At 33.8% G+C, this 19,708-nt stretch overlaps 1 protein-coding gene across 5 annotated transcripts in view; it reads right to left on the reverse strand.

Moving 5' to 3' along the window:
- The window catches only part of LOC135127835 (puratrophin-1-like), a 529,067-nt gene that overhangs the window by 250,437 nt on the left and 258,922 nt on the right, over positions 1–19,708 (reverse strand). For all 5 annotated transcript variants that reach the window (XM_064054474.1, XM_064054478.1, XM_064054476.1 and 2 more), the window contains exon 3: positions 13,318–13,503. In XM_064054474.1, the coding sequence (XP_063910544.1) occupies positions 13,318–13,503 (186 nt within the window). The remainder of the gene's footprint in view (positions 1–13,317; positions 13,504–19,708) is intronic.

Consider the following 19,708-nt stretch of genomic DNA (forward strand, 5'->3'; position numbering starts at 1 on the left):
TGCCGCAAAAGGGATAAAAATTAGATGAACGAGTGTATTGTTCGATTGCTGCAGCTGCCTTCATTATTGACGTTTATTGTTTTCTGTTCTAATAGATCCAGCGACTTTCTTATTTCTGCGGAAGTATGCGGGTGTAGTTTATGCTGTTATCAGAAAGGAAATTGCTGCAGTATTAAAGATAGCTGGAAATAATGGGTGTCTTTTTGCTACAATGGTGCATTAAACCTATGTTTTGGTAATAATACGTTATTTGAGATGAGGTTCATGTACATATGCAGGAAGAAAACAATTACATTGTACAGGGTGATAACCCAGAATATAATTTCAAAGGATTCGTTCATCTTTTTATTTTATTTACTTTACTAAAAACATTGAACATAGTAATCTCAGTAATTATCACAATTTGTAATTTATATAATTAACGCAATAACTGCTTAACCTATTCATCCGCATTAAAATAACTCATAGATTGATTCGACGGCGTCTCTTATTTTATTTTTCAAATGTTCTACGCTGTTAATTGAAGTTTGCCAAACTATTTTTTTAACTGTGTCCCATAAAAAACAATAAAAACGTAATATTTGGGCTTCTGGGAAGTGCAGGATTAACAGATCCCTTCTCAATCCATCTATCAGAGAAGGCTATATCAAGGTATTCCGCACCCTTCTTCGCGCAGGAGCACAGTCCTGTTGGAACCACAAATTTTGTGGTACGACGCCTACGGGTTTTCTAGTACGTGCGGCGATGAGGGGTAACTCATCGTCGGTGACGGCGACCGGATGGCGTGCGCTAAAGAAAAGCCTGGAAGCGGAAATCGCGATGGATGCTCTAGAATAAGCATAGAAGCGGTGACGGCGACTGTTCGAGAAGAACCACGTGGTTCTTTAAATGGAACCACTGTCGGGAGCAGTTAGTGAATTCCAGACAATGGGAGAAGTGGAGTCTACTCAAATCCATTCCAGTCGGAATAATTATTCATAGTCGCTGTAGTCGTGTAAATTTGAGTTATTGAGAAATAAATTGTTGAGTTTCACCCACGACGCTTTAAACACCGATCATCATTTAGTTTTTTTTTGAATAACGCGTTTACTAAAGAACATATTTCACATGGTAATTTGTCGTAAAAAAATAAGGATTTAAGAATTAAGTTCCGCCCCTCGGCTTACGACGAATAAAAAAAATCATCAGAATTGAGATAGGGCGGCTGAGCGGGGATTATATTTTGCTTGTGTTTCTTAATATACATAGCCATCTTTTCACAACAAGAAACTTAACTTAAAACATGGTTAAAATGGTACATTTTTGCAAGGAAACAAGGATTTTGCAATTATGGGGCGGAGCCTGATTGCAAAATCGATATTTCCTTATGCAAGTTTTCCATTTTAAACATATGTTAACTTGCATGTTGTGAAAAGAAGTCTACACATATTAAAACAAAAAGGCAAAACCTAAGCCCGCCCACCCACCCTATCTCATTTGTAAAGATTTTTTTTATTCCCCGTGAACCAAGGGGGAGGAGCTTAACTGCAAAATACTTATTTCTTTACAAGAAATTAAAAACATGTTTTTGAGTATCGTGTTGTTCAAAAAATACTATGTACATTATGAAAAAAAGACAAAATATTAACCCCGCCCACCCAACCCATTTCTATTGTGATGATTTTATTTACTGTACATCTCATGTTCGACCATGGTGGGGCAATTTGATGTTCCATTACATATAAAATAAAATAAAAATAAAATAAAATAACCAATGGTGCTTTATTTAAAAATTCACCATTTAAACTAGTTTTCGAAGCAACTCTTGCATCATCTTCAGAAAAACTGAAGTATAGGAAAAAGGCAGATTTTGTAAGTTTTATTTTGGTTATTTATTTTATTTTACTTTATTTTATATGTAACGGATATTTTTTTATTCTTAGACACTTAAAACACTAGTAAATTTTTGTAAGGAAATATGGATTTTGCAATTAGGCTCCTCAACGAATGAATGGAGCTTAATCTTTGGCTTTAATTTTTTGTTAATATACAGAACATTCTTTGAATAACACGATACATAAAAACGTGTGTTACATGGTAATTTCTTGTAAAGCAATAATAAGGATTTTGCAATTAAATTCCGCTCCTTTGGCTTTCGACGATAAAAAAAAAATCATCACAATTACGACAGGGTGGGTGGGCGGGGCTTATATTTTGCCTTTTTTCTTAATAAATGCAGTCGTCTTTTCAGAACAAGAAACTTAAAACATGTTTAAAATGGTAAATTCTTCTAGACAAATATGGATCTTGCAATTAAACCCCGCCCCTCGATCTGACAACGAATGAAAAATTTATCACAAATGAGAATTGAGATCAGGGCGGGTTCGGTGGGGCCTAATCTTTGGATTTATTTTGCTTAATATTATTTGCGTAGTATTCTTTGAACAAGACGATACTCAAATACATGTTATTAATTTCTCGTAGAGAAATAAGAATTTTGCAGTTAAGCTTCGCCCCCTTGGCTCACAACGAATAAAAAAAATCATCACAATTGAGATTGGGCGGGTGGGCGGGGCTTATATTTTGCCTATTTTCTTAATATACGCAGTCATCTTTTCAGAACAAGAGGCTTGAAACATGTTTAAAATGGTAAATTCTTGTAGACAAACATGGATTTTGCAATTAAGCCCCGCCCCTCGATCTGGCCAAGAATAAAAAATTCATCACAATTGAAAATTAATCTTTGGCTTTATTTTGCTCAATATACATAGTATTCGTTAAACAGTCGGATACTCAAAAACATGTTTTTAACTTCTCGTAGAGAAATAAGGATTTTGCAGTTAAGCTCCGCCCCCTTGGCTCACGACGAATAAAAAAAACATCAGAATTGAGATAGGGCGGGTGGGCGGGGCTACATTTTGCCTTTTTTTTCTTAATATGTGTAGACTTACGAGTACTTCGGCAACAAGAAACTTAAAACATGTCTAAAATGGTAAATTTTTGAAGTAATCAACTTAAATCCTCCACTTTTCTTCTACAACCCCTTTGAATACGGCAGAAGTTGAACATCAAAGTTACTATCAATGGCAACTTGGGAATGGAATTTATAAATGACAATTTTTTGCAACAGGAACTTCAACGTCAACAGCAAATTTATCAATCCCAGTTTAAAAATTAGCATTTTGGAACAGTAGTGGCAAATTAGTTTGAATAAAATTGTGTTAAAATAAAATTATAACAACCGTTCAATACGGGTTGTATGGACCGTAATGAAGACAGTTACGCTTGTTTAAAAATTTTGCTTCATCAGAAAAAAATTAATCATAAAATTATAATATAGTCAACGAGAGTGCAGTATTCGAACCCGCGCTCCTTTTCCGAACCCGAGTTTAAGTCTAGCATCTTCGTCTATTCGGTCAACCTGACTTTCAGTCGAAACGAACTAAATTAGCTATAAATAAATAAATCCTCTGAATCTGTTCTAAATTTAGAGGTTGGTAATTTTTGTTTGGGTATAAAATCGCATTCTGATACAGTTTAAACAACATTAAAAAAAGAAGAAATGAAATTTGCAGATGTAAATAAATCTGTGTATTTAGGTGCACTTATTTCATCTAAATCCGAAGAAAAGATATAAATAGAGACAAGAAAATCAAAAGCATCAAAATGTGCAGGGATAATAAACCACTTAATAAAATCAACAGAGCTATACGGTTGCGAAACGTGGAAATAAAAAAGAACAGAGAAGAAATGTTACAGAAAAGGAAACGGAAAATTATTAGGAGAATAGTAGGACGGAAAAAGACCGAAAAACACATGAAAAGATTTATGGGATACATCAAGACCAGAAGAAAGAAGAGAGAGAATTTAGTTAGTCCAAAGAAAAGATGGAGAGAAACAGTTATATGGCGGATCTGAGAGAAAAAGAAGTGAAGAACTGGAAAGGAATAGCTAAGATTTTGAAATAAATAAGAAAGCTGCAGGGACAAAAAAGCCATTAATAGCCAATTATATATTGTAAAGGAAAGAAATTACCTCAAATCGTACCCTTTTTCAAAAAGGAGCCATAAAACCGTTTTCTATCTATAATGTGACCGGTTTTCCATGTTTTCAGACACTCTAGTGAAAATTATGCAACCTATTTAAAAAATTTATAAAGATTCAAGATTTTTGGCAGAGTAATTCCAAATTACGTTGAAAAAACAAGCGGAATATAATTTTTAAATAAATGCAAAAATATTTTAATCATTCTGATAATTTTCATTCCAATCATTAAAATAAAATTTTAGTAATTACCATCCTTAGAGAAATGAAACCAAACTAGTAAGAAAAAAAAAAGTCTTCATTAAAAGCATTCGAAACTAAAAATAATAATTTTGGGACTTCATGACCTTCAGTACGAAATAAATCATGGATCATAAATGGATATAGAATTCAATTATTTTAGATAACTCTAGGGCAAGTATTGTGAAAAAGATCATCTTGAAGGGATAAAGAAAGGAATCAAAAATGAAAATCGCTCTTCAAATAAATAATAAATACAAAGTAAAAATTGACAACAAATTTTCTGCTGCTACAAGAAAACAAAAAATCGTCCATCCATTATTTGTTAATCAACTCTGATTTTCAATATTTAATAAGCATGAAATACAAAATTTGAATTCATGATGCACTAATACAAAGATTGACTGACATGAGACACTAAACTCTTGTTCACTATTAAAAAAATCTATTTGACCGATATTTATATGGAGCGGCAAATTCTTTTGTGACTTCACTGCCAACTGCGATTTATTTTACTTTTATAGACACTTCAAAACAACCGGAAAACAACTGTTGTATGAACAATTAGTTCCGTTATGGTAAATAATTATCAGTTAATGTTAACCAAGGTTGGATAGAGTGAATCTTAAAAACTTATTGAACTATTGCAGCACCTTCTTGTGATTTATAAACTGCTATAAAGATATCTTTCAGCACCGTATAGTGTGAAAATACTAAAAAAGAATCCAAATATTTTTCCGATTATCATGTGGTTCTTCCTCATCCTCAAATCCTAGACGCTCAAATGTTGTCACGTATAATAATAATCCATTAACCATCAGATTTACGGCAATTTGATGAGATTTTTTCTTTCCTAATACGACACTTTGTTGTTATTATGTTGACAATACATTGTATGAAAATAACCAGTTCTGGTGGCTACTAAAATTTTTTTATTTTCTAAAATTTCTCATGTTCACGAAAACAGTTAGTTTTAATTTTCCGATATTCATAAGACGCATTATCTACTAGTTTTACTAACATCATTCTATCATTGACATATGCGTTTAACAAGAATCCATTGTTACTATTATTGCAACACGACTGCATCCATTATTAAGAAATTATCCTTCGCATGCGACTTTTGTCTCTGTACACTGTTAGTTTATCCTTTTTTGCCCTCTCCACATCGAGGTTATGAGAGTAATACCCTAATGAGGCGTTGAGTTATTACCACAACAAGTAAAAATCTAAAACAAACGATCTGATTGTTTAAATGCCGCAATTGTTACGTTCTTGACATTTCGCCATAAAAGTGGAACAAAAGTGGACATTTTTTCATTAGCTCGAATTATCGTTAACCCGAGGAAATGACCTTTCGGAGCAATGGGAACTGTGTCAATTATTCCACAAATATACATACAGACGTAACTATTATTTTAATTAGATTCAGTTTGATTGATATTAAATATGTACAGGTTATTATTTATGTAACGCACGCTTGCTTGAGGTATTTAGAGCCGGCTTTGTATTAATTTCATTAAATCGGAGAATTCATGATTGACAGCTAACGCAGACCCTTCACCACGGGGAAATCGGAAGAGAAACCCGACGAATCGGTATTTTGAAACGTTTCCATCGTTAGATCACTTGAGGAAGGATGAAATTTTTTAGCTAAAAAAACGTCAAGGTGCTTCCAATTAGGCACTCATTTTCCACAAACAAATGAACACGCTAATTAGTTTCTAAGTGGCAAAAATTTCGCTGTGTTCATGCGAGCCGGTAGAAGTCGACAGGATTTTTCCCACTTCCAGGGCCGGCTTCGGATTGTGAGTAAGCGAGAAACCGTTTCAGGGATCAACTCCAAGTAGGGTGCTTGCACTTTTATTTTTGGTAGTTGTTTTTACCTAAATTTGGACTTAGTAATATTTATATTTTGTATATATATTCCCTTGGAGGCACTCCTACCCTTGCTGGAATAATAAATCAATGAAAGATTTTTTCGCAAAAAAGCAGTCCAAGACCGACCCTGTCCACTAAATACCATTTTTTGCACTTTATTAATTGACTTGTAACATCTCATTTCCGCCTTCTTCATTAGCACGTCTTCTCACATGGTATCTGCACCGTCCCAATTTCCAAAATCGTGTCACCTGTGATCGCCCATGGTCGTGAACTTGACCCATTCTTCCACCATTGTCCACAATTACGTTCGAAGCCATTTAAAAGGTAATAAAGGCGGCAATAATATCACTTTAAATGTTTTTTTACGACACAGAGGTAAAGTCTTTTAGAAGTTTATTGTTTAATATTAGTAGACAAGCGGCAAACACAAGATACGCACTATGCCAACAACCCGGGTGGGTATACACACGTGAAAAGACATAAATAAAACAAACACAAAAAATCTTTTTTCCAACCTGTTACTAGATATGAGATGCTGAGTTATATCGCGGCATTTACATTAGGTCCTGTCAAAATATTCCGTTTTATTTATGAGCCGTAAAGGGATATGGAGATAGGCACAGGTACTACAAAGGAAGGCGCGGATGCGGGAGGTAAAAAACGTTTAAGTGTGTAATAAGAGGTGATGGTGGGTGTGGAGATGGGCCTTTAACAATGGGTTTGTGCAGATCGCGGTGGATCACGGTCCCGATGGTCGTTTCATTATCATTTTCATTTTTCATGGGATTTTTTTTAGTCTGGTGTCGAGTTGGGTTTACCGTACCGTCTGAGGTCTCGCGTCACGTCCTGGAGAGCTTTGTACTTTTTGAAAAATTCTTCAAGGCGGCGTAAGTGTGGCCTTACATGGTGGAAGTGTGCGAATTGCAAAACCGTATGAAGAAGGTCGATAATAATCAAAATTTTAAATTTTAACGAGGAAGTTGATTGTAAATCACAACCGAAACTGTTAAAGATCAAGGCTGACAATAACAATGCGGAGTAACAAGCGGTGTTATGATTTTTATTGTAAATGTAATTGGTTATTATTATTCAGATTTGCTTCTATTATGTGGTGCCACTGAAAAGTTAGCTGTCTCCTCCTCACCCTCGTTTTTGAACGCCTGTCACTAGTGAAAAGAGACTTGGTTCAGGTCTATGACACGAAGCGTATATCAATTCAAAAATTTTTAATCGCTTCAGTGGATGATTTTAATGCTCTTTCTATTGCAGTTTCTCTTGCATGCCATGCTACATTTTATGGTAAATTTTTACGACATTAACCCACACTTTTGAGGGTATTTGGCGGCATCAGTAAGAACATTCTAAACATTTATTTTGTAATTAAAACGTCATATTTTCGGTATTTGTTTGATACTTGAAGTCTGTTTTCTTAACAAATATTCACTGAGAAAATTTCCTAAACAACATGGAGAAATTTCAAGATCTTCAGAAACTATGGAATACATTCTATTGTGCTGTAAATTTTGTTCTGGCTGAACTAAAACAAATTTTCCAATATCCTAATTTTATTTTCATACTCTTTCCTATTTTTCTTGTTTTGTAGCGTCAATCCTTGTTTACCTATTTCAGTTGAAAATTCTTCGGGCTTCATTTTGTAGGGTTTTGACTCAAGAAGTTATTTTCGGTTTCATTATTTCGAAAATTTCTTCCATTTTTCAAGGATCGCCAGTTGAAATATGAGATTTTTTGGATTTTTTCAAAATTTGATTTTCAATTCCGATATTTCGAAAACCTTCATCCGGGACCAAAAATAGGCAATATTTTACGTATTTATAAGTGAACATATAGATCCCAGAATCTTTTGTGAACTTTTAGTTAACTTTTTCGAAAGCTCAATTTTTTCAAGACTATCCGAAATTTTCGAGGACTACCGTCGAAAATTACCCACAGGGATTTTTCCTAGAGTTCGGCCTCCAGAAATTATTTTCAGGTTCATTTCTTTGAAAATTCCTTGTATTTTTCCAGAATCAACAGTTGAAATACGACAATTTTTAGATATTTTCCAAAAATTTCGAGTTTCAAATTAAATAAGTATTTCGAAATTTTAGAAACAAAACGTGAAGATCCAGGGTTTTTTTTACTGACTTTTAGTCAACTTTTCCGAAGGCTCCATTTTTTGCAATATTTTAGAAATTTTTTTGTCGAGTTCGACCACCAGAAATCATTTTCAGCTTTCTTCGAGAATTTCTTCCGTTTTTCTGAAATCACCAATCGAAATACGCCCATTTTTAGTATCTTTCAAAAAATTGAATTTCAAATTGAATATTTTGAAAATTTTTGTTCGGCATCAAAAACAGGTTATATTTTTCAAATCAACACGTGAAGATGCGTAATATCACACGATTTTTTTTTGAGGTTTAGCCAACTTTTCTGAAGGCTCAATTTTTTCAATACTTCGACGATTTTTCGACCACCATCGAAAATTACCCAAAGGTATTTTTTTTAAGTATTCGGTCTCCAGAAGTTATTTGCGCCTTTATTTCTCCGAAAATCCTTTCCATTTTTCCAGAATCAATTGAAATAGGGTAATTTTTTGGAATTTTCAAAAATTTCGAGTTTCAAATTGAATATTTCGAAAATCTTGGTCCGGGACCTAAAGTAAGCTACATTTTTCGGATGAATACATGAAGATCTACAATATACCGGAATTTTTTGTTGACGTTTCATCAACTTTTCCGAAAGCTCATTTTTTTTCGATACTTTCGAAATTTTCGACGATTTCTTAACCATCGTCGAAAATTACCCACAGGAATTTTTTGTAGAGTTCGGATCCCAAAAGTTATTTACGGCTTCATTTTTCCCAAAAATTCTTTTAATTTTTCCAGAATCACGAGTTAAAATACGGCAATTTTTAAGATTTCGCAAAAATTTCGAGTTTCAAATTGAATATTTCGAAAATCTTGACCCGGGACCAAAAGTAAGCTATATCTTTCGGATGAGTACATGAATATCTATAATATTCCGGAATTTATTGTTGACGTTTAGCCAACTTTGCCGAAAGCTCAATTTTTTCGATATTTTCGAAATTTTCTACGATTTCTTAACCACTGTCCAAAATTACCAAAAAGATTTTTTTGTGGAGTTCTAATTCCAGAACATATCTACGACTTCGTTTTTCCGAAAATCCTTTCCATTCTTCCAAAATGAATTGAAATAGGGCAATTTTTAAGATTTTTCAAAAATTTCAAGTTTCAAAATGAATTTTTCGAAAATCTTGGTCGGGGAGCAAAAGTAAGCTACATTTCTAAGATGAATACACAAAGATCTATAACATCCCGCAATTTTTTGTTGACGTGTAGCCAACTTTTCCAAAAGCTCAATTTTTTTGGATAATTTCGAAATTTTCGACGATTTCTTAACCACCGTCGAAAATTACCCAAAGAGATTTTTTGTACAGTTCGGATTCCAGAAGATATTTATGGCTTAATTTTTCCGAAAACCCCATTTTTCCAGAATCAATTGGAATAGGGCAATTTTTAGAATTTTTCAAAAATCTCGAGTTTCAAATTGAATATTCTGAAAATCTTGGGCCGGGATCAAAATTAAGCTACATTTTTCGGATGAATACAAGAATGTCTATAATATCCCGGAATTTGTTATGTCCGTTTAGGTAACTTTTCCGAAAGCTGAATTTTTTTCGATACTTTCGAAATTTTCCTTGATATCTTAGCCACCGTCGAAAATTATCCAAAGGAATTTTTTTGAAGTGTTCGGTCTCCAAAAGTTATTTTCGGCTTCATTTCTCTGAAAATCCTTTCCATTTTTCCAGAATCAAATGAAATAGGGCAATTTCCTAAGATTTTTCAAAAATTTCGAGTTTCAAGCTGCATATTTCGAAAATCTTGATCCGAGACCAAAAGTACGCTACATTTTTCGGATGAATTCAGGAAGATCTATAATATCCCGGAATTTTTTGTTAACATTTAGACAACTTTTCCGAAAGCTCAATTTTTTTCGATAGTTTTTCAACGATGTCGAAAATTACCCAAAGGGACCTTTTGCTCGGATTCCAGAGATTATTTACGAATCACTTTTCCGAAATCCTTTCCATTTTTCCAGAATCAATTGAAATAAGGCAATTATTAGGATTTTTCAGAAATTTTAAGTTGCAAATTGAATATTTAGAAAATCTTGGTTCGGGACCAAAAGTAGGCTACATTTTTCCGACGAATACATGAATATCTATAATATCCCGGTTGACATTTAGCCAACTTTTCCGAAAGATCAATTTTTTCGATATTTCCGAAATTTTCGACGAATTCTTAACCACCGTGGAAAATTATCCAAAAGGATTTTTTTCTACAGTTCTTATTCCAGAAGTTATTTACGCCTTCATTTTTCCGAAAATCCTTTCCATTTTTCCAGAATCGATTGAAATATGGCAATTTTTGGGATTTTTCAAAAATTTCGAGTTTCAAGTTGAATATTTCGAAAATATTGGTGCGGGATCAAAAGCAAGCTACATTTTTCGGATGGGTACATGAAGATATATAATATAACGGAATTTTTTGTGACGTTTAGCCAACGTTTCCAAAAGCTCAATTTTTTTCGATATTTTTGAAATTTTCGACGATTTCTCGACGACCGTCAAACATTATCCAAAAGGATTGTTTTGTGGAGTTTGGCCTCCGGAAGTTATACTCAGCTTCATTTCTTCGAAAATGATGTCGATTCTTCCAGAAACATCAGTTAAAATTCAGCAATTTTTTGGATTTTGAAAAAATGTCGAAAATTGAATATTCCTAAAATCTTGCCCCGCAACCAAAAATAAGCTACAGGTATTTTTCGAATCAGCACGTAAAGAGTTATATTCTAGAATTTTTTGTTGACTTTTAGCCAATTTTTAAAATTCCTTCCATTTTTCCAGAATCACCAGTTGATAAATGACAATCTTTAGGACTTTTAAAAACATTTCGAGTTTCAAATTGAATGTTTAAAAAATCTTGATGTAGGACCAAAAACAAGCTATATTTTTCGAAGCAACACGTGAAGATTTGCCAAATTTTTGTGGACTTTGAGCCAACTTTTCATAAAGTTCATTTTTTTTCAATACTTTCGAAATTGTCGACGATTTCTTGACAATACCGTCAAAAATTATCCAATGAGATTTTTTGTAGAGTTCGGTCTCTAGAAGTTACTTATCTTGCTCAGAAAATTCCTTCCGTTTTTTTAGAATCACCAAATGAAGTATGGCATTTTTTTGAATTTTTAAAAAATTTGATTTTCAAACCGAATATTTCAAAAATTTGATGATGGCATCTCAAAATTTTACATTGTAACCATTTTTTTTCTTACACTCTGACTGGTATTATCTATATTTTTTATTTATGAAAAAACTGGATTTGTCTGATTGTAGTTCAGGGGCGAGGAAGATTTTCTCTAATAACATTAGACCAATTTTTTATTATTTTAGTCATAACATGGGCAACACAATTGAAAAATGGTAAAATCAGAGGTTTTGTGAAATACTTTAAAAGAAAATACAAATTGAAGACAGGTTTATAAGAGGTCTTTAAAAAACGTGGATGAGGTCACAGGTTTAATGTGGTGAAGCAAAGATTTTCTGAAACGAAATTTCTAAATAAACACGAATCAGTGAGAGAGCAAACATACGTTCGAACAGATTTACGAAAATACGTAAGTGGATATCCACATTTTAAAACATTTTTTTTTCCAATGTCGAGAGTGAAAAGAGAATTAGTCGAGTCTAGGCGGATTCATAAACCACAAGTACAAGACGATGTTATTTTATCAAATTTCAAATATTGGCACAGACGACGGTAGACGAAAACGGAGACCTACTTTTTCATTTTCTAGGGGTCATGAAACGTCGAGAAAACAAGAAAGTATCCGTTTAACAACGTGTTTTTCTCTTTTTCGTTAGCAAATATCTGTTAAATATAGTTAAAGAATCAGTAATTAACTATTCCAGTCAGTAAACGAGCGGCAATTAGACGACGACGTTTCCCTCTACAGATTTAGCTGACCTGCCGCACAAAAGATCCTCTTCGTCGTGCAATAAACCTTGAATGGTATAAATGAAACTAGTTTCACAATTAAGCTCGAGTACTTTACGGAAACATTAGAAGCAATTACGGTACTGAGCATCTCGTACGTACCTTGTTATTATTTATACATTCCGCACTTATTCCCTCCATTCATCATCGAGAACTACTCAGAAAATGTCCCTAATCGGACCCGCTCCATGTATCAATTAATCAACAACAAATCCACACACAATTTTCCTAAATATCCCTCGCCCAAAGACAAACGACCTAACCAGCGGACTATAAAACGCGCCGTTTCAAAAATGAGACATATGAAAGTGGAGGAATTAATTACGAATGTCCGTTTCCTACATGTTAAATCACCTACAAGCTTTTGGTGTTTTTTCCCATGACAGAGTGTGCTTGCATTATGGCGTGTGTCGGACCCATTAACCAATTTTATAACGAATGCATTTAGACCGGCGATAAATTCAAACGAATGGGTTCGGCCAAAGTTATTTATGTAAAATGGTTCTGCAGTCCGGATTGTCGGACTTTTCCGAAGTCATAAGTTTGTAATTGACACAAAATAGTCGATTTGAATTTTATAATTGGCCGTTTCGGCGTTCCGTTGCCCAAGTGGGTCTCCTGTTCCTGTAATTCTTCAAATTGCCAGCGTACAGCAATATTTCTTTCATTGGACGGAATCGCGCCGCGTTAAACTGTTAGATAGTTGTAAATTTGACATAATTAAGGAAGAGATTGATGGTATGGACTTTCATCACGTTTCTGGCGAAAAAATTATGGTTTCACTTATTAATAAGCGGCTACTGGGTTACTTTTTCTGTGAAGATGATACTCAATAACTCAGTAAACACGGACGTGCCATAAATCTTACAATTTGTGGCTATAGGAAGGGCCGGAACGTTTACTTTACCCCTTCATTAAATTGGTTTAATTTGTATTTACGTAAGTCGAGTTCTTCTTGAAGTAGCTGTTTGAATCTACCTTTGTGTCTTAATTAATGAAGGCTTGAGTAATCAATTGGGGTTGATCCCCTTGGTGCGTACTTCTCGGAAGAGCACCCTATAGCCCTGACGGCCATTAACCCTAAGCCACTCACCTTAACACGTTGCAGAAGCTTAGCGGCCTGTATGCAGAATTCATTCTCAAATCTGTGTAAACACCCATGATATTCACAGACGAGCAAATCCCTAGCTTGCCTAACCAAACACTTCTTCGAATGTTGATAGTTCTCATACAGACTCCCGAAATACTTTTCTACCAAGCTGGCGACATCACTCTTAGCCTGTAACAAAAAGATCACGTTATTGCAAAAATCAAACACCCGTTTTAAAATAATTTTTTATCCAAAGGAAATGTAAACGAAAAATTGAATGGCAAATTTTCACTTCAGATTGTTATTTTTCCCTCAAAATACATACAAATTCTACTGCGAAAAATTGTTATTAAAAAAGTTCTGCTCATAAATATAAATGAGTTCACTGATACATTAATTTTAGCCATGTTTATCTACATAATGGATACGTTTTAACGTTGATTTAATAGTTTACAGTTAAACTAGTAGTTTAAATAATTTTTTATATTTTCTTAACGCGATATTGAAGTTTTGAATGTTGATTTCTTTATTTATAGTTTCCGTCTCTTGTTTCTCTATATCCTTAACAATCACAATTTTGTTGGCATTTTTTTTCCTCTGGTATAGGTATTTGTTTCCTGTTTGAGTCACGAGTGTTATGATATTTATTACTTCCCGAACATAAACTGAGTATTGTAAAAGATTCTTGTGAGGAATATTAATTTGATATTTTCTTGAAGTTTTATGGTGCCTAGAACAAGAAAAAGTAGATCTCGGAAGTTTATTTATTGGATATTTTATAAGACAGACAAACCCTAATCAACATTTGTTTATCCGTCCCTCAGCAAAAATTTGATGACTAATATGCTGTTGGTTCTTCGATCTTTCAGTACTCGATAACACTTTAACGTTTACCAGTTCATATTATGCAACAACTGCTTAATATTAGTAAAATATGCTAATAGCAGTAAATTTCTAGACATTCGGGAAAGTATAGAAATATTTAAAAACAAAAATTATGTAATGAATTCATATCGCGGACCCCTCCCGGACTCGTCCCATACGCCCTTATGTATAGAACATAAGCTATGACAGTTGAAATTCCACTTTAGGTTAGTATTAACTAGATAACATCAACGTGATTGGCGAAGCGAGTACTTTTGTAATTTTGTATTTTCAGATTTATAGCAGTGACGGCTCGTGGCCTTCTGAAATGGGGGACACAATTTGATTGACGAGTTAACTATGAAGATATAAAACAGGTTGTTATTACCAATTAATAGACGTAATTGTGTGACGGAAATAAATACAAAAATACTGTTACGAAATAAACCCATACGCCGCCCCGATACGACGCCTATGGGTTCTAGTATGTAGGGCGATGATGACTCATTGTAGGTAACAGCGGCTGGAGAAGAGCCTGGAAGCGGAAGTCGCGAATGGGTGCTCCAGACAAGTCTAGCAGCGGTGACGGAGGCGTTTCGAGAAGAACATCGTGGCTCTTTAAATGGGAGCCACCGTCGAGAGCAGACAGATTTATGGAAGAAGTAGAGTCTAGTCAACTCCATTCCAGTCGGAATTATTTTGTACATAATCGCTGTGTAGTTATTCGTGTAAATTCGAGTTACTAAGAAATAAATTGTTGAGTTTTACCCACGTCGATTTTATTCACCAATCAACGTAAAAATACATTAAGTAAAAAAGCATTTGTCCATATACCTTTTTGCCTTCGGTCAAAATTTTATGCTGGTGTTGTGATGATGAAACGTCTGATTTTTACACAAAATTTAAAAATTTATAAAAATACAAGTCACAATGCATACACAATAATGTTATTGTTTTTTTCCACTAGTAGCATTACAATGGCCAATTGTCGACTTGTCTAGAGGTTTGTAATTTGGAAAATTGTGAACCTTGGTCAATAATGTAAACGTGAAGTTGGCCACCTAATGTGACAACTGTCCACAACTGTCAGAAAAAATGAGACATAACCTGAAAATAATCATTTTGGAAAAGTTGCTTTTAAATTAAGCCCTGGAATGATTTCCAAACCCTGAATTGATTATTCTCGGTGTAATTGAGCATAAATTGGTGAAACTAAGTTGATGATGTTGATGGGAGTGAAAATGAAGTTTACGGGAGTGAAAATGAAGTTTACGGGAGTGAAAATGAAGTTTACGGGAGTGAAACTGACTCATGGTTCCGATTTGGTTTGACTTGATTTGTCGTAGATGAGCTTTGGACGATTTCGGCGACTTTTTTTTGTTAAAGATCGAGCCGTCGTTGTATCCTTCTGCTACCCTGACGGATTTCCATTCCTCGTGTCGCTTTAACAATAAAAGGTCGATATCTTTTTCAGCCAAATTTGTCGCGGTCGCGGAAATACGACGGAATGAGGAGGGGTACATGATGGTTCACTTTACAACATTTTTCACACAAAAATTTATTAAAAACGAGAAATATGGAGGAAATTAAAACAAAAGTTCTGGACCATTTCTGGATTGTCAAAAAATAATAAAATTCCAAAGCTTACTAAAATGACGTGAGTAGACGTTTTTATTGATGCACTTCAGAAAAAACATTTTGAAAATTCGCAAAGCTCAAGTGGGCTACTAGTGGAAAAAATAGTATATTAACCACGTTTGTGAAGCCAATTCTAGAATGTCTGTCTTCACAACCTTGGTTAATAATATACTATTATTTTATACTGTCTTTCACTGATCACTAGAGTGTAATTTTATTTATAATTAAAGTCTAATCTTCTGTTTTTGTTATTCACAAAAATATTTAACACTTTATTGTCAAAATTTTCAATTGTTTGCATTAATTTTTTTTCAAGTGATAGCATCGCGAGTGCATTTAATCTATCCTGAGTCATAGTAGTTCTTAGGAAACATTTGATTCTCCTTTAGGAAGCGCGAAGAATTAAAACCCGCAATTGAGTTACTGCTGCTGGGCATTGTCGAAACAGGGCCCGATTCCAGTCCAATATCGCGACTACACTCACGGTTTCCATGGCCACGGTGTAAACAAAACGTCTAAATCAGCCATGATTTGGTCTCGGTCTCCGCTTTTATCAGCAATACCATGTCATATATTCAAGACACAACATCCTTAGATATAAGTGGATGTAAGTTTTGAGGCATTTTATACAAGCGGAGCGAGATAAAAAAATTAGTTTTGATAATTATGACACAAATTTCGGATAATGTTTTAAATATTGAAAATTACTATTTTGCTATGTCCAGCGTGCTTATAGACCTTGTAATTTGCCCCCTGGCACCAGCCGCCCCTGGATTATAGTGTATAGGAATACATGTAGTCTCTTGATTCACTTTTATTTAACGTTCCGCATGAAGGTTTTCGAAAAACAAATAAAAATTATATAACAAAATTGTATAATAATTACACAAGAAACATTGCTCTGAAAATAGGTCCACGTCTTAAGATTATCATGCACAAGATAAATCACTGTATAGAATTTGTCAATTTATCTTTTCCAAAAAATTGAGACGTCGTCTCAAAATATTGCTAAGCCAATCTTATTTAAAATGTAAAAAAATTGCACCCTTCAAAAATTTCACACCAATAACAAAAATTAACAACATTATGTGTACCTAGAATTTCAGGAAAATGCGGTAATCCATTTTCGAAATAATTATTAAAATAAAAAAAAAATGTAGACGTTGTGTAACCGCCTTCTTTGTTGATTTTTTGTTTTCTGTTTTTGAAACTCTTTTTGTGGATTTTTGTCGCTCTTTTCGTAGCGTTTCTTTTACATTCTTTCGTGTGACCTTTAGTGACTCAATTCTTTTAATCGCGTGTTTTGACAGTTTTTTTGGCACCATGTTTTAGTCACTTGAATAGTGGTCTTTTTCTCATTTTTCATCGAATTTTTGCTCTCTGTTTTCACATTTTTTGTGGATTTTTCCCTTTTGTTTGACCTTCTTTGACTCCCTTCAATGAGTCACAATCACATTTTTTGTGACTTTTTTGCCGCTTTATTGTTTTTTTGGCACTTTTTTATAGTCCCATTTTTGTAACTTTTCTATCGCGTTTTTTGGCCATCCTTATCTCCTTTTTTTGTCACTTTTGGTAGTCATCTTCCTTGGCACTTGTTGTAGTTCCTTTTTTTTGACTAAAGTTGACAAAAAGATCGCCACCTCTTTTTGTGACTGCCCCTTTTTTCGCTTTTTTTACTCCCCGCTTTTAGTCACAATTTCCTAGAACGTTCTTTGGACCCATTCTTTTCGTTATGGACCCTTTTTTTGAATTTATGTGGAATTATTTTCTCTCCCTTTTTTTGTATTCTGTTTTTCTAGCCTTTTTTGCAGATTTTTGTCCACTTCCTCCCGTCTTTTGTGTGCCCTTTTTTTGTAGCCTTTTTTTACGCCGCTCTTTCAGTCCAATATTTCTACAGCCTTTGTTGGTCCGATTTTAATGGCATTTTACTGGATTTTTGTAGAATTGTTTTGTCTTGTGTTTTCGTAGCGTCTCTTTTTGTTTTGGTTCCCTTTTTTAGGTACATTTTTTTTTCTTTTTCCCGTTTTCATGGATTTCTGGTTCTCTATTTTCCCTTTTTTTAGAAGGATTTGTTTTCTTCCTTTCTATGGCGTATTTTGGTCTTTCCTATCGCTTTTTTTATCACTTTCAGCAGTCACATTTTCTTGTCAATTTTTGGTAGTCACTTTCCTTTTTGTTGCCTTCTTTTGTTGGCTTTGTGACCCCTTTTTTATAGCCGTTTTTTTTTTGTAGTTACCTTTACTTCATTGTTGCGGAATTCTTGTGTATCATTTTTTGCCTGCTGTTTTTGTAGATTTTTTGTTTTTCTGTCGTTTTTTGCACCGTATTTTTGTATTTTTTCTTGTGACTTTTTGTGATTCGCTTCTAACCGCATTTTTGTGGAGTTCCTTGGGTCCCTTTTTTACTCACTTTTGTTGTGCCCTTTTTTCTCATTATCCATGGGTTTCTGTCCTCTGTTTTCGCCTTTTTTGTGTTTTTTTTTCTCCCTTTTTATGGTCTTTTTGTAACTTTTTTTTATTACGTTTTTATAGTCGCTTTTTTGTACACTTTTGTGTCGCATTTTTTTGGACTTTCTCTATTATTCACAATTTTCTAGAGCATTTTTTTTGGCCCATTTTTATCGCCGTTTTCTTGGTCACTCTTTGTGGTCGCCTTTTTTGTGAATTGTTTTGTCTTGTTTTTTCGTCCTTTTTTTTGTCGCTTTTTCTTCGCATTTTTTGTCGCCTTTTTTGTAATTTATCTTGTCCTTACTTTAAGTGTTGATGATTACAAAATTTTATCATGAAAAACTCACGTGAAACACAGTCACAGCATACTTCTTATCTATGGTTTTACAATCCACACCTGTTTTTGTTTTAACTTGTAGAGGTCAACATAAAAAAAATGAATTCACAAAATCAAATTTTGCAATTAATCTAAGGAACTGGATTTGTTTGACAGTACTTTAGAAGCGAATCTAAATAACTTTAGACCATTTTTTTAAATGGACTATTTTTACACTTTAGATTTTCATGAAAAAAAAAAAAGAAAAAATAATATAAACACAAGTTTTTTTTGATCAATGGTTGTTGAGATATTTCTATCTTTCTTCGCCACTAAATACAATCAATCAAATCCAGTATTTTACAAAAGTGATACCAGTCACAATGTAAGAAAAAAAAAGTTAATTATTTTAACGCCATGTATAAGTAATTTTAAAAAATACAAATACAGGCAAAAAGCACAAGTGAAGCCTCATTATATTTTGCACGTTTTAGATAGAATTTATCCAGCAAAATTTGGAGATAACGTCATGAACTTTTAACTTCTACATTTTATTTATGTAGTTTTTAAGTTAAATTGTGTAATGCCGTCACAAATTTAATTTTCCTTTTTCCAAAAATCTGGATCTGATCATCAAATTGTTGGATGGACAATAATCAGGCAAATTTTTATTAGTTTTTGACTATCTACACGATATTCCTAAAATTTCACAAGACCCGGCATATTTGTTTCGGAAATTATCTGTCAAATAAAATCGCCAACAGATGACGGATAGACGACAGACAGACGGAAACGGAAAACCTACTTTTTCATACTCTAGGGATTATGAAACGTTGAGAAAGCGTGGACCGTGTTACATACATATTTCCTTAGCTTACACTCGGGAAGTAACAAAGAAAATATCTTTTACAACAAACTTTTACGATTTACCTTGGAAGTTACATAACGGACTTGCTTGAAATTCGTAAAATTACTATTACAGTTTAAAAACAACCTTCACTATTTTTCCCACGAAAAACTAAAAAAAAATGCTCAAAATACTTCCAAAATGTTCTATTTGTTTGGGAAGTTCGTAGATCGGGTTAGTGGCACCAATTTTTCGCCATCTTTCAGTTTTATTGAAACAACA

Source organism: Zophobas morio, unplaced genomic scaffold (genome assembly GCF_036711695.1).
Source record: "Zophobas morio isolate AGI-343-1 ecotype UQ-CSIRO unplaced genomic scaffold, CSIRO_AGI_Zmor_V1 ptg000012l, whole genome shotgun sequence".
NCBI classification, from domain to species: domain Eukaryota; kingdom Metazoa; phylum Arthropoda; class Insecta; order Coleoptera; family Tenebrionidae; genus Zophobas; species Zophobas morio.